The sequence below is a fragment of the Bos mutus genome, chromosome 5 (genome assembly GCF_027580195.1).
Source record: "Bos mutus isolate GX-2022 chromosome 5, NWIPB_WYAK_1.1, whole genome shotgun sequence".
NCBI classification, from domain to species: domain Eukaryota; kingdom Metazoa; phylum Chordata; class Mammalia; order Artiodactyla; family Bovidae; genus Bos; species Bos mutus.
In genome coordinates this window covers 97,244,373-97,259,015 of record NC_091621.1, presented here as the reverse complement: position 1 = coordinate 97,259,015, position 14,643 = coordinate 97,244,373, and the positions used below count along the sequence as shown (strand labels likewise).

General features: G+C 39.5%; 1 protein-coding gene across 7 annotated transcripts in view; it reads right to left on the bottom strand.

Annotated features, from left to right (window-relative positions):
• BICD1 (BICD cargo adaptor 1) overlaps positions 1-14,643 on the bottom strand; it is a 253,890-nt gene that overhangs the window by 58,376 nt on the left and 180,871 nt on the right. For all 7 annotated transcript variants that reach the window (XM_070371323.1, XM_070371330.1, XM_070371324.1 and 4 more), the window contains exon 3: positions 11,865-12,017. In XM_070371323.1, coding sequence (XP_070227424.1) covers positions 11,865-12,017 — 153 coding nt within the window. The remainder of the gene's footprint in view (positions 1-11,864; positions 12,018-14,643) is intronic.

Sequence of the window (14,643 nt, the reverse complement as noted above, 5' to 3'; positions counted from 1 at the left end):
TCTGATACTAACTGAAGTCTTTGTTGACCCACTCAGGCAAACAAATCACTCTATTCTTCTACCATTATAGCAAGGCTGCATCATAGGATTAGAATCACAGCAAAGTGGAAGCACCAGAAATAGAATGGGAAGGCACTTAAAAATCGGTAATTGACATTTTGAAGACAGCATCAAAGTAGTCACCATTATAAAAATCAATACTTAGTTGCATTTCCTTACAACAGCTTCATAGTTTAGTAATTCTATTTTTAACTATGTGAGGGTTGGAGACAGCATTTAACACTGTAATCTTTGCAGAGTTTAGGAACTCTAAAGATCTTTTGTTTTCTTTTTGTTTTCCTTTTGGGTTTTATTTGGGAATTGTGAAGATCTTAATTTCAACCTGTATTGCTAAGACTAACAGATAGCTTTACTCTTCAATTACATGGGACCCTAAGCTTTTTGAGCCAGTAACAATGTTTTTTGTCCTCAAAAAAGTACATGGCTTCTGTATGACAAACCCACAGCAAACATTCTCAGTGGTGAAAAAGTGAAAGCATTTCCTCTAAGATCAGGAATAAGACAAGGGTGCCCACTCTTGCAACTATTACACAACATAGTTTTGGAAGTCCTAGCCATGGCAATCAGAGAAGAAAAAGAAATTAAAGGAATCCAGATTGGAAAAGAAGAAGTAAAACTCTCACTGTTCAGTTGCTCAGTCGTGTCTGACTCTTTGCGACCCCATGGACTGCAGCACACCAGGCCTCCCTGTCCATCACCAACTCCTGGAATTTACTCAAACTCAAGTCCGTTTAGTCGGTGATGCCATTCAACCATCTCATCCTCTGTCATCCCCTTCTCCTCCTGCCTTCAATCTTTCCCAGCATCAAGGTCTTTTCCAACAGTCAGTCCTTTGCATCAGGTGGCCAAAGTATTGGAGTCTCAGCTTCAGCATCAGTCTTTTCAATAATATTCAGGACTGATTTTCTTTAGGATGGACAGGTTGGATCTCCTTGCTGTCCAAGGGACTCTCAAGAGTGCTCTCCAGTACCACAGTTTAAAAGCATCAATTCTTCAGTGCTCAGCTTTCTTTATAGTCCAACTCTCACATCTATACATGACTACTGGAAAAACCATAGCTTTGACTAGATGGACCTTTGCTGGCAGAGTAATGTCTCTACTTTTTAACATGCTGTCTAAGTTGGTCATAACCTTTCTTCCAAGGAGCAAGCATCTTTTAATTTCATAGCTGCAGTCACCATCTGCAGTGATTTTGGAGCCCCCCAAAATAAAGTCTGTCACTGTTTCCATTGTTTCCCCATCTATTTGCCATGAAGTGATGTGACCAGATGCCATGATCTTAGAGCTAATCAATGAATTTAGTAAAGCTGCAGGATACAAAATTAACATAAATTCTTTGAATTACTATGCACTAACAATGAAAAATCAGAAAGAGAAATTAAAGAAACAACCCATTCACCATTTCAACAAAAGAAGAAAATAAAATACCTAGGCATAAATCTACCTAAGGAAAAAAAAAACCTACATGCAGAAAACTATAACACAATGATGAAAGAAATAAAGATGGCACAGATAGAGAGATATATCATGCTCTTGGATTGGAAGAATCAATATTGTGAAAATAACTATACTACCCAAAGCCTTCTACAGATTCAGTGCAATCTCTATCAAATTACTAATAGCATTTTTCACAGAACTAGAAAAAAAAATTTTACAGTTTGTTTGGAAACACAAAAGACCCTGAATAGCCAAAGCAATCTTGAGAAAGAAAAATGCAGCTGGAGGAATCTACCTTCCTGACTTCAGACTATACTATAAAGCTACCATCATCAAGACAGTATGGTACTGACACAAAAACAAAATATAGATCAATGGAACAAGACTGAAAGCCCAAAGATAAGCTGATGCACTTATGGGCAGCTTATTGTTGACAACGGAGGCAAGAATATACAATGGAGAAAAGACAGGCTCTCTTCAATAAGTGGCACTGGAAAAACTGTAAAATTTTTTTACAGTTTTTTAAAAGCTGTAAAATTCTTTTACAGCTATGTGTAAAAGAATGAAATTAGAACACTTTCTAACACTATGCATAAAAATAAACTCAAAATGGATTAAAGACCTAAATGTAAGGCCAGAAACTAAAAACTCTTAGAGAAAAAAGGCAAAACATTCTTTGACATAAATCACAGCAAGGTCCTCTTTGACTCATCTCCTAGATTAATGAAAAAAAAAAACAAAACTAAACTAAACTAAACAAATGGGGCCTAATTAAATGTAAAATCTTTTGCATAGCAAAGGAAACTATAAACAAGATGAGAAAACAACCCTCAGAATGGGAGAAAATAATTGCAAATGAAGCAACTGACAAACGATTAATTTCCAAAATATACAAGCAACTCACAAAGTTCAATATCAGAAAAACAAACAACCCAAATAAACAAACAAAAAGGGGCCAAAGTCCAAAGGCAAGGATGGGAGCAGTCAGTGCCAGGACCCCACACTTACTGAGTACCCTCCAAGATTCATGGTGAGGAGGATATTCTCCCTGTAAACCTCTCTTCTGAACTCGGATGCCCTGGGGGAGAAGTTTGTGCTTTTCAGTTCAGATGGTGGAGTAGAGGGATGTGCGTTCATCTTCTCCTGTGAGAACACCAAAATTGCAACTAGCTGCTGAACAACCATCGCCAGGAGGATGTTGACACCTACCAAAAAGATACCCTACATCCAAGGACAAAGAAGAAGCTGCAACAAGACAGTAGAAGGGGTGCAATCATGTTAAAATCAAAACTCATACCTGCCAGAGACTCTTATAGGGTACAAACAAAACCTTGTGCACACCAGGATCCAGGAAAAAGGAACAGTGATCCCCACAAGAGACTGAGTCAGACCTGCTTGTGAATGTCTGAGGGTCTCCTGTGGAGGCATGGGTCAGCAGTGGCTGGCTGCAGGAACAGAGGCACTGGTAGCAGCAGTCCTAGTAGGCATGGCATGTGGCCTAAGTCTTCTTGGAGGAGGTTGCCCTTAGCCCTACCATAGAGCTTGCAGCCCTAACATGGAGCTGCTGGCTGGGCAACCCACAAACTGGAGAACAATCATATCAGAGAAGTTTCTTGCACTGTTGCAAAGGTTCTAGGCCCCACATCAGACTTCCCAACTTGGGGATCTGGCAAAAGGACTGGTAATCCCAAGGGAATTTGACTTTGAAGGTCAGAGGGATTTGATTACAGAATTTCCACAGGACTATGGGAAATGGAGATTCTTGGAGGGCACAAACAAAACCTTGTGTGCACCAGGACCCAAGGGAAAGGAGCAGTGACCCCACAAGAGACCGAGTCAGACTTGCCTGTGAGTGTTTGGGGGTCTTCTGTGGAGGTATAGGTCAACAGTGGCCTGCCGTGGGGTCAGGGGCACTGCAGCAGCAGTCCATGAAGGCACATCTTGGCATCTCTTGGAGGAGGTCATCATTAGCCTTACCATAGAGTCTGCAGACTCCAGGACTGGGCTGCTTCAGGACAAACAACTAACAAGGAGGGAGCACAGCTCCACTCATCAACAGAAAATTGAATTAAAGATTTACTGAGCATGGCCCAGCCCACCAGAGCAAGACCCAGTTTTCCCCATGGAACACAGCCAGTCCCTCCCATCAGGAAGCTTGCACAAGCCTCTTATCCTCATCCATCCGAGGGCAGACAGAAGAAGCAAGAACTACAATCTCATGGCCTACAGAGTGAAAACTACCATCACAGAAAACTAACCAAAATGATCACATGGATCACAGCCTTGTGTAACTCAATGAAGCTATGAGCCATGTAGTATAGAGCAACCCAAGAGGGACAGGTCTGGTGGAGAGTCTGAGATGGGTCATGGTCTGACAAAATGTGGTCCACTGAAGAAGGGAATGGCAAACCACTTCAGTATTCTTGACTTAAGAACCCCATGAACAGTATGAAAAGGCAAAAAGATATGACACTGAAAGATGAACCTGCCAGGTCATAGGTGTCCAATATGCTACTGGGGAAGAGCAGAGAAATAGCTCCAGAAAGAATGAAGAGGCTGAGCCAAAGTGGAAACAACACTGAGTTGTGGATGTGTCTGGTGGTGAAAGTAAAGCCAGTGCTGGAAATAACAACACTGCACAGGAGCCTGGAATGTTAGGTCCATGAATCAAGGTAAACTGGATGTGGTCAAACAGGAGATGGCAAGAGTGAAGATCGACATTATACGAATGAATCAGTGAACTACAATGGAATGGAATGGATGAATTTAATTCAGATGACCATAATATCTACTACTGTGGGCAAGAATCCCTTAGAAGAAATGGAGTAGCCATCATGGTCAACAAGAGTCTGAAATGCAGTAACTGGGTGCAGTCTCAACAACGACAGAATGATCTTGACTTCCTTTCAGGGCAAACCATTCAACATCACAGTAATCCAAGCCTATGCCCCCACCACTAATGCCAAAGAAGCTGAAGTTAAAGAGTCTATGAAGACCTACAAGACCTAGAACTAATACACACACAAACAAAAACAAAAACGTCCTTTTCATCAGGGAATTGGAATGCAAAAGTAGGAAGCCAAGAGATAACTGGACTAACAGGAAAGTTTGGCCTTGGAGTAAAAAATGTAGCAGGGCAAAGGTTACAAAATCTTTTCCAGGAGAACACACTGGTCACAGCAGACACCCTCTTCCAGCAACACAAGAGATGACTCTACACATGGACATTACCAGATGGTCAATACTGAAATCAGATGGATTATATACTTTGCAACTGAAGATGGAAAAGCTCTATATAGCCAGCAAAAACAAGACCTGGAGCTGACTATGGCTCAGATCACTTGAGCTTCTCATTGCAAAGTACAGACTTAAATTGAAGAAAGTAGGGAGAACCACTAGGCCATTCAGGCATGACCTAAATCAAATCCCTTATGATTACACAGTGGAAGTGACAAATAGATTCAAAGAATTAGATCTGATAGAGAGAGTGCCTGAAGACCTATGAACAGAGGTCAGTAACTCTGTATAGGAGGCAATGATCAAAACCATCGCCAAGAAAAAGAAATGCAACAAGGCAAGATGGTTGTCTGAGGAGGCCTTACAAATAGCTGAGAAGAAGAGAAATGAAAAGCAAGGGAGAAAGGGAAAGATATACCCAACTAAATGCAGAGTTCCAGAGAATAGCAAGGAGAGATAGGAAAGTCTCCTTAAATGAACAATGCAAAGAAATAGAGGAAAACAATAGAATGGGAAAGACTAGTAATCACTTAAAGAAAATTATAGATTCAAGGGAACATTTCTTTCAAAGATAGGCATAATAAAGGACAGAAACAGCAAGGATCTAACAGAAAGCAGACGAGATTAAGAAGAGGTGGTAAGAATACACAGAATTGTACAAAAATGGTCTTAATGAACTGGGTAACCACGATGGTGTGGTCACTCACCTAGGAGACATACTGGAGTGTGAAGTCAAGTGGGCATTAGGAAGCATTACTACAAATAAAGCTAGTGGAGGTGATGGAATTCCAGTGGAGCTATTTCAAATCCTAAAGGATAATGCTGTTAAAGGGCTGCACTCAATATGCCAGCACATTTGGAAAACTCAGCAATGGCCAGAGTATTGGAAAAGGTCAGTTTTCATTCTAATCCCAAAGAAAGGCAATGCCAAATAATGTTCAAACTACCATACAACTGTGCTTATTTCACATGCTAGCAAGGTAATGCTCAAAATTCTTCTAGCAAGGCTTCAAAAGTATGTGAACTAAGAACTTCCAGATATACAAGTTGGATTTAGAAAAGGCAGCAGAACCGGAGAACAAACTGCCAACATCCACTGGATGATATAAAAAGCAAGAGAATTAAAAAAAAAAAAACACATACTTCTGTTTCATTGACTATGCTAAAGCCTTTGACTGTGTGGATCACAATAAACTGTGGAAAATTCTTAAAGGGATAGGAATACCAGACCACCTTACCTGTCTCATGAGAAACCAATATGCAGGTCAAGAGTCAACGGCTAGAACTGGACAGGGAACAACGGACTGGTTCCAAGTTGGGAAAGGAGTATGTCAAGGCTGTATATTGTCACCCTGCTTATTTAACTTCTATGCAGATTACATCATGCGAAATGCCAGCTGGATGAATCACAAGCTGGATACAAGATTGCTGGGAGGAGTATCAACAACCTCAGAAATGCAGATGATACTACTTCAATTGCAGAAAGTGAAGAGGAATTACAGAGCTTCATGATGAGGGTGAAAAGGGAGAGTGAAAAATCTAGCTTAATCTCAATATTCAAAAAACTAAGATCACGGCATCTGGTCCCATCACTTCATGGCAAACAGAAGTGGAAAAAGTGGAAGCAGTGGCAGATTTTATTTTCCTAGACTCCAAAATCACTGAGGATGGTGACTGCAGCCAAGAAATTTAAAGACGTTTGCTCTTTGGAATAAAACTACAACAAACCCAGACGGCGTATTAAAAAGCGAAGACATCACTTTGCTGACACAGATCCATATAGTCAAAGCTATGATTTTCCTAGTAGTCATGTATGGATGTGAGAGTTGGACCATAAAGAGAGGGCTGAAGTATTTATGATTTTCAATTGTGGTACTGGAGAAGACTCTTGATAGTCTATTGCACTGCAAGGAGCTCAAACCAGTAAAGGAAATCAACTCTAACTGTTCATAGAAAGGACTGATGCTAAAGCTGAAGTTCCAATACTCTGGCCACCTGATGGGAAGAGGGGACTCATTTGAAAAGACCCTGATGGTGGGAGAGATTGAAGGCAAAAGGAGAAGAGGGCGACAAAGGATGAGATAGATGGTTAAATAGCATCACTGACTATATGGACATGAATTAGAGCAAACTCCGGGAGATAGTGAAGAACAGGAAGCCTCTCGTGCTGCAGTCCATAGGGTTGCAAAGAGTCAGACACAACTTAGTGACTGAACAACAACAACAACAATACGGAATCTAGAAAAATGGTACTGATGAAACTATTTGCAGGGCAGGAACAGAGACACAGATGTAGAAAATGGACTTGTGGACATAGTGGGGGAAGAAGAGGGTGGAAGGAATTGAGAGCATAACATTGAACTATATATATTGCCATGTGTAAAAGAGATAGTGGGAAGTTGCTGTAAAACACAGGGAGCTCAGCCTTGCTCTGTGACGACCTAAGGGAGTGGGATGGGGGCTAGAGTGAGCGGGAGGCTCAGGATGGAGGGGATGTATGCATAGTTGTGGCCGATTCACATTGTTGTATGGCAGAATCCAACACAACATTGTAAAGCAATTATCCTCCAATTAAAGATAAAGTAAAATAAATTAAAAAATATGGCTTCATAGAAAGCTACATCTGAAATATTGGTTAAATGAAATCAAACTGAATTGATTCCAGGGTCTCTTATGACATAATTACTTAATATAGAAAAATATCCCTAGAGGAAATATTCTTCATAATAAAAATATGATTAACTTGTTAATTGAAAACTATAGTTGTCAGTGCTCAAACAATAAATATTGAGTGCCTTAGTTCAGTATGTGAGACATGAGGGACATGGAATTTATTATTTCTCTCTCCTACCATCACATCTCTAAGAATTGAATATGATTTCCTGTTCCATGTTAGTCTTTCCTCTATGTTAACCGATACTGGGATGAGGCATATAAAACTAGCTACTTGAGTGACAATATGCTCCTGGAAGATAACACTCAACTAAAACAGCTTCCTCAAGACGCGAATCAAGACCCTCACTTTGTTGTACCTCCCTACTCAAAGCTATTATGTCATAAACTCTGTCTATCCCAACCACTTTCCCACCATGCAAGAGCCACCAGGTCAGATCCTCAAATCATACGAACATCCTTCCCCTGGACACCTCATTTTGAGATTCTGCTAAATCTCTATTGAGGTGATATCTTACTGCAAGAGGTCTAATTATCAGCTTTTTTTTAATAATCAATGAATTTTTCTGATGGTTTGTTGGGGAAATGACAATTGATACCTTCATATGACTTCTGCTTATTGCACTTTCAGATATTTGGGTTTGAAAAGTATAAAGGTATAAAGCATATTTAATATAAAGCAAGGTCTGGTTTTATTTTAGACAAAGTGAAGTGAAAGTTGCTCAGTCATGTCCAACTCTTTGCGACCCCATGGACTATCCAAGGAATTCTCCAGGCGATCTTCCCAACCCAGGGATCGAACCCAGGTATCCTGCATTGCAGGTGGATTCTTTACCAGCTGAGCCACAAGGGAAGCCCAAGAATACAGGAGTGGGTAACCTATCCCTTCTCCAGCAGACCTTCCCAATCCAGGAATTGAACCAGGGTTTCCTGCATTGCAGGCGGATTCTTTACCAACTGAGCTATTTGGGACATAGACCCAAATGTGAGGAATGTGGCTAAAGTTTTCAGAGTCAACTCTTTGGTGTTCCTATACTTCATAATTAGGATCACAAATAAAAATTGACATGGTTAATAACAACAATCTTAAATTTTAGTTTCCTCTCTAAGCTGACTTGTGGATGTAAGATAAAGAAAAAAAATTTACTTATTCTTTAACAATTATTTAATGCCTACTGTCAGAGAAGGCAATGGCACCCCACTCCAGTACTCTTGCCTGGAAAATCCATGGATGGAGGAGCCTGGTAGGCTGCAGTCCATGGGGTCGCTAAGGACTAAGCGACTTCACTTTCGCTTTTTACTTTCATGCATTGGAGAAGGAAATGGCAACCCACTCCAGTGTTCTTGCCTGGAGAATCCCAGGGACGGGGGAGCCTGGTGGGCTGCCGTCTATGGGGTCGCACAGAGTTGGACACGACTAAAGCGACTTAGCAGCAGCAGCAACTACGGACCAGGCCCTGTTTTAGGTGTTATGTTGTAATGAAGAGAGCTAGAAACAGACTATAAAATATGGAAGCTACATAGGGAGTAAGAAGTGCTATTTAAACAATTATTTAGAAAATAATCTATTGATTGTTTAGTTCTTAGAACTGAACACTTTACAATCCTAGCAGCTTTGCTATTTAGGGAAACCTCAAACCAGGCTGGAGGAGTATATTGTGTATAGGAAACTTCAGTACAAAGCAACATTCAGACCAATTCTGAAAGTGAAAGCCAGCCATTGTTATGTATTTGAATGCTAAATTCTGTAAGTAAAGGCCAATAGGAAGAAAAAAAACAAAATCAGCGTTTTGTTAATTAGGAGAAACATGTGGTACTACAGTGCTCTCACTTGTTAAATAAGCCAGAATGACCTTTTGCATGGAAAATGATTTTAAATTAATTAATTCAACACTTAATTGGGAAAATTACCATATTATATCTAGAAAATAAAATTTAAAAGATGCATATATTTTCCTGTTTTTTTTTTTTTTTCCAACTTCTGAGTCAAGCATTTGATTTCCATGTTTCAATTACTCATGGGAGGGCATGAGTAAACAGTAAACAGTAATCAGCCAGACTCGTAGTACAAATTCCCATAGAAACGGCATCTGGGCTAATGAATCCTCACAGGATACCTTGGCAGTCTTTCAAGAATACCTAATACTGGCCTAAATTAACCTCCTGAGGACATCAGTCTACCACGTGCAGTGATGGGTTCCCTACAGTGCAGATGGGTGCTCTCACACTCCCGCCCGTGCAGAGAGCTGTGAGGGCTTTGGGGATCAGGGGAAATGACCACTTTCTTTGCACTTCAAGTCCTCTACATTCTTCATCAGTAACAAAAAACCAAAACAACAAAAAATACCTTTCTTATTTTAAGACATTTCTGAAAAACATTTTTTTTTTTTTAATTTTCTAATTTTCTCCACTGTGAGCTTACTGACCTCAGCCAAATCAAGACCTGGGACCTCAAGTACTGCCAGCCTCAGCACACACAATGATTCAGTGCTTAAATGGAAAGGAATGAGGTAAAAACACATGGAATATACAGGTAACTCTTTTTTAATGGTCTAGAACCACCCTCTGCACTCCTTAGTAGACATCTTGCTCCCCAACATTAGGGGAAAGTGGCAATGATGGGAAATCAGATTTCAATTGTGTCAATACACGGATTTTTTTTTTTTCCTTCTGGATTTTACCATTCCCCTCTTCATCTTTATATCTATCAAAACCACACCATTGTCCCTCAGTATCCATAGGGTATTGGTTCCAGGAGCTCCCACAGATACCAAATTCTGTGGCTGCTCAAATCCCTTAGATAAAGCAGTCACAGGATTTGCATATGACCTATGCACACTGACACATCTTTAAATCAATTCTAGACTATTTAAAAATACCTAATACAATATAAATGCTATGTACCTGGCAGTGTAAGGCAAATTCAAGTTTTGCTTTTTGAATTTTTCTGGAATTTCTTTCTTTTTTTTTTTTTTTAAAAAAAATTTCAATCTGTGGTTGGTTGAAACTGCAAACATAGACCCCATGGATCATTTGCATATGACCTATGCACACTGACACATCTTTAAATCAATTCTAGACTATTTAAAAATACCTAATACAATATAAATGCTATGTACCTGGCAGTGTAAGGCAAATTCAAGTTTTGCTTTTTGGAATTTTCTGGAATTTCTTTCTTTTTTTTTTTTTAAAGAAAAATTTCAATCTGTGGTTGGTTGAAACTGCAAACATAGACCCCATGGATCAGTTTTAGAAGGAGATACTAACTTGGGAAGGGAGAGAAGTGGAAGCATACATCTGGACTGACCTCCGAATTGACAGAGGACGAGAATCCTACCTTTTGGATTCTGAATTCAGCCTAGCACAGTGTCTGGTGCAGTTTGTTGACCTGATCTGAGAGCTTATGACAACATTTAGACCAGAATAGGGCTGTGGTGGAAAAACCACCTTTGAAAACACCTTGAAATCCAGCTTATCTTTGCTTAACTATCTATAAATTTTACTCATAAATAAATCCTACTAAAAGTACAGATTCAAGAATGCTATTACTAATAGCTATACACATATACAATACAAATTCGCTTAGTCGTGTCTGACTCTTTGCGACCCCATGGACTGTAGACTACCGGGCTCCTCAGTCCATGGGATTTTCCAGGCAAGAATACTGGAGTGGGTTGCCATTTCCTTCTCCAGCGGATCTTTCCAACCCAGGGATTGAACCCGGGTCTCCCACATTGTAGGCAGACGCTTTACCGTCTGAGCTACCAGGAAAGCCCACTAATAGCTATAACAAACCACAAAGCAAACTGATCAGGAAAATTAAATGATTACGTTTTCTAAGCCTCATTACTCACAAAATTATTCAAATGTACACATGCAATCTTTTTTGTCAGGTTACAGCAGAACAAAGAAATTAGGCATCTTCTTTTTCTTATAATGTTTTTCTTACTGATTTACGTTTCATTATACCCCTCCTTGCATGGTTTGAAAACAATTTACGAGAGAGAGAGTGAAAGAGATAGATTGCAGGGAAACTTTAAGCTTGTATTATAAGTTTAAAATAAGGTTTTTAATAAGTTGTCAGGTTAGATTAATTACAACACATTTAGCTTACTCCAGAAATAAATTAACATATAACTAAAGAATAAAGTAAATTTTTTCTATCCAATAAAGTTTTTTTGGTAATTATAGTACTTCTAGGTTTGCCTTTTAAATTTTAGCTAAAATAGGAGGGTTGGGAAATTTCAGCACATAATTAATGTTGGGAGATTGAGGCAAACTTCAACAGTTTATTTTCTGATAAAGTCTCCCATATTCCTATATGATTTCCTTTATAGATCAGAATTTTAGTATAGAGGCTTAAGAAGGTTTAAGATTTAAGATTAAGAAGGAAGAAGATTTAAGATTTCAGAAGGTGTGAATCCATTTGGAGTGCAACCAAAAATCTTAAACCTCACCTGGTTCTGTTTTAATGTGGACACCAGTTTCTGCAGCGTGATGTTTTCCTCCTCTAGTTCAGTGTAGTCCTGAAGGAGACGGGCCTCTCGGAATTTATATTCTCGGATTTCATCCTTCATCCGTATTCTTTGTAGCTCCCCCATCTCATTGTTCTGAAACAAGAGAATAAACAGTAAATACAAAAGTTTCTTACAATAGATTTTAATAAGTGTAGATAAAGTCCTGGTAGTTAATAATAATAAAAATATCACATGGAGTGTAAATTGGTATTGGTACCATCTTTTTTTGAGTAACAATTTAAAATCTGTCAAACTTTACAAGCACATACACATAACCCAGCAATTCTAAAATCATTCTTAAGCATACTTTCTTAGACATAAACGAAAAGAAAAATACAGTCATACATACTTACACAAAGAATAGGAAAAGTTTAAATATTTGCTAATAATAGGGAACAATGAAATGATCATGCATCCTTTAGTGGAAAATATAAAATTATTTAAAATAATTTATTTGAGAAAAAGGAATGAGTAGTAGTTTTATGCACTAAAATGGAAATTTAGCCACCATATATTTAGAAAATTATAGATTAATATGCTTCCCAAGTGGCACAGTGGTAAAGAATCCACCTGTCAATGCAGGAGATATGGTTTGATTCTTAGGTCGGGAAGATCCCCTGGAATGGGAAATGGCAACCCACTCCAGTATTCTTGAAAGGAGCCTGGCAGTCTACAGTCCACTGGGTTGCAAAGAGTCAGACACGATTGAACATGCACACATGTGTGTGTGCACGCACACACACACATACACACGCACACATGCATAAAACCACCAATTTTCCTAACTTTGATGGGGGAGTCCTTCTACAAGTTTCAAAATCTCCCAACTAAAGCCACATGGCCTAATTCTGCCTTGCTCCAGCTACCCTGGCTTCAGCCACAGAAACTTCTTTCTGCTCCCACAAGATGTTGAACTTGGCAGCTCATTCCTGCCTTCAGACTTTTGCATTTCCCCTCCCAGACTCCCTGCCTCCAGATCAAGGTGCCATGAGACTCTCTGACAATGTGGTGAAGCTGACAGACCACTTCTCAGAATATTTTAAAGGGCACTGAAAGAGTTCAGATCTTCCAATGCCAAAATATGGCACTTTGGTATATTGATCATTTTGAGCTGAAGGCATTTGACAGACAGCAGATTCAGGAAGGGCTCTCTTCCCTCTCCTTTTCTACATAAAAGCTGGACATGAAATTTCCCTTGGAAAGGTGCCTTCTTTGTACTGGAAGAGAACACTCATCGCCAGAGACTGGGAGTCAGTGCCAAAATGGACCTGTGCAAACAGACCTACTAAAATGATCTCCCATTAGTTCCGTCTATTTAGTTCCTAGTCACTGTCCCATGATATACTACCCCCCGTCCAAGCTCCTTTGTCTTCTCATATCCCCATAATTTATCATTCTTTGTGCAAAAAAGGTATATAAGTTTTTGGGCCTAATGATTTCTGGCCTTCATTTTCCTTTTGAAGACTCCCATGTACTTGTAAAAAAATTCAATACATTTATATACTTTTTTTCTTGTTAATCAGCTTTATGTCAATTGAATTCTTCATCCTAGTCACAGAATCTAAGAAGATAGATGGAAATTTTCTTCCCTTACAGCATAAAAGACAACATTATAAAGGACACTGACTATGTTAAAATTAAGTTAATATAGTATTTTATAAAATTATGATATGGTAATCAGGTAGATTATTTATGGTAAAAAGAAAGTGTTAGTTGCTCATTCATGTATAACTCTGCAACCTCATGGACTGTAGCCCACCAGGCTCCTCTGTCCATGGAATTCTCCAGACAAGAATATGGAGTGGGTAGTGATTCCCTTCTCTAGGGGATCTTCCTGACTCAGGGATGGAACCTGGGTCTCCTGCATTACAGTCAGATTCTTTACCATCTGAGCCATTAGGGAAGCCCCAGATTATTTATGGTAGTGGCCCTCAATTAATCATACTTTCCTGTGGTCACACGCAGTACAGTCTCCTTTCAAGTCAACCCTGAACTGGCCTACAGAATGCAGTGGAAGCCTTAGCCTTAAGAGGCCTTGAAGCTATTGTTCTTCCTCTCTTGGAACTCCACCACCACGTGAAGAGGCCCAGGCTAGCCTGCTGGAGCATGTGCCTCAGCAAATAGTCAGCACCAGCTGCCAGGCATGGGAGTGAGACACCTTGAATTCTTCGGCTCAGATGGCTGCCAGATGATGGCTGCCACATGAGTGACCACAGGCTAGTTGGTAAGAACTGCCCAGCTGAGTACAGCTTGAATATCTGATCTACAGAATCATGGGGTATTATTTTAAGCCCTTAAATTTGGGGTGATTAGTAATACATAATTGACACACTAATACATGTGACTCTTTATTAATGGAATGTATAATCAGATCTAGTGGTAGATCTAAGAAATATATTTCCAAAGCAATGATGATATTTAAAGATTCTATAATATGATGTGGTATGAAAATATACAAAGTAACGGTGTTGCTAATGCTACTGAAGTTTGTTGCCTACATTCAAACAGAAGAAAACGTTAAATTTTAGTCTGAGTCTAGAGAAAAAGGAGATGTAATAATTTTTCCCTCCAAGTTTACAGGTCTTCTGCATTTGATCCACAGATTCCCTTGACCCAAGTTAGGAAACTTTTCTGCTTCTATTTGTCATTTAGGTCTCAGTTCAAATGTTATTTCTTCACAGAGGCCTTCCCTGAACAACTCCCCCACCTCTGCCCTTCA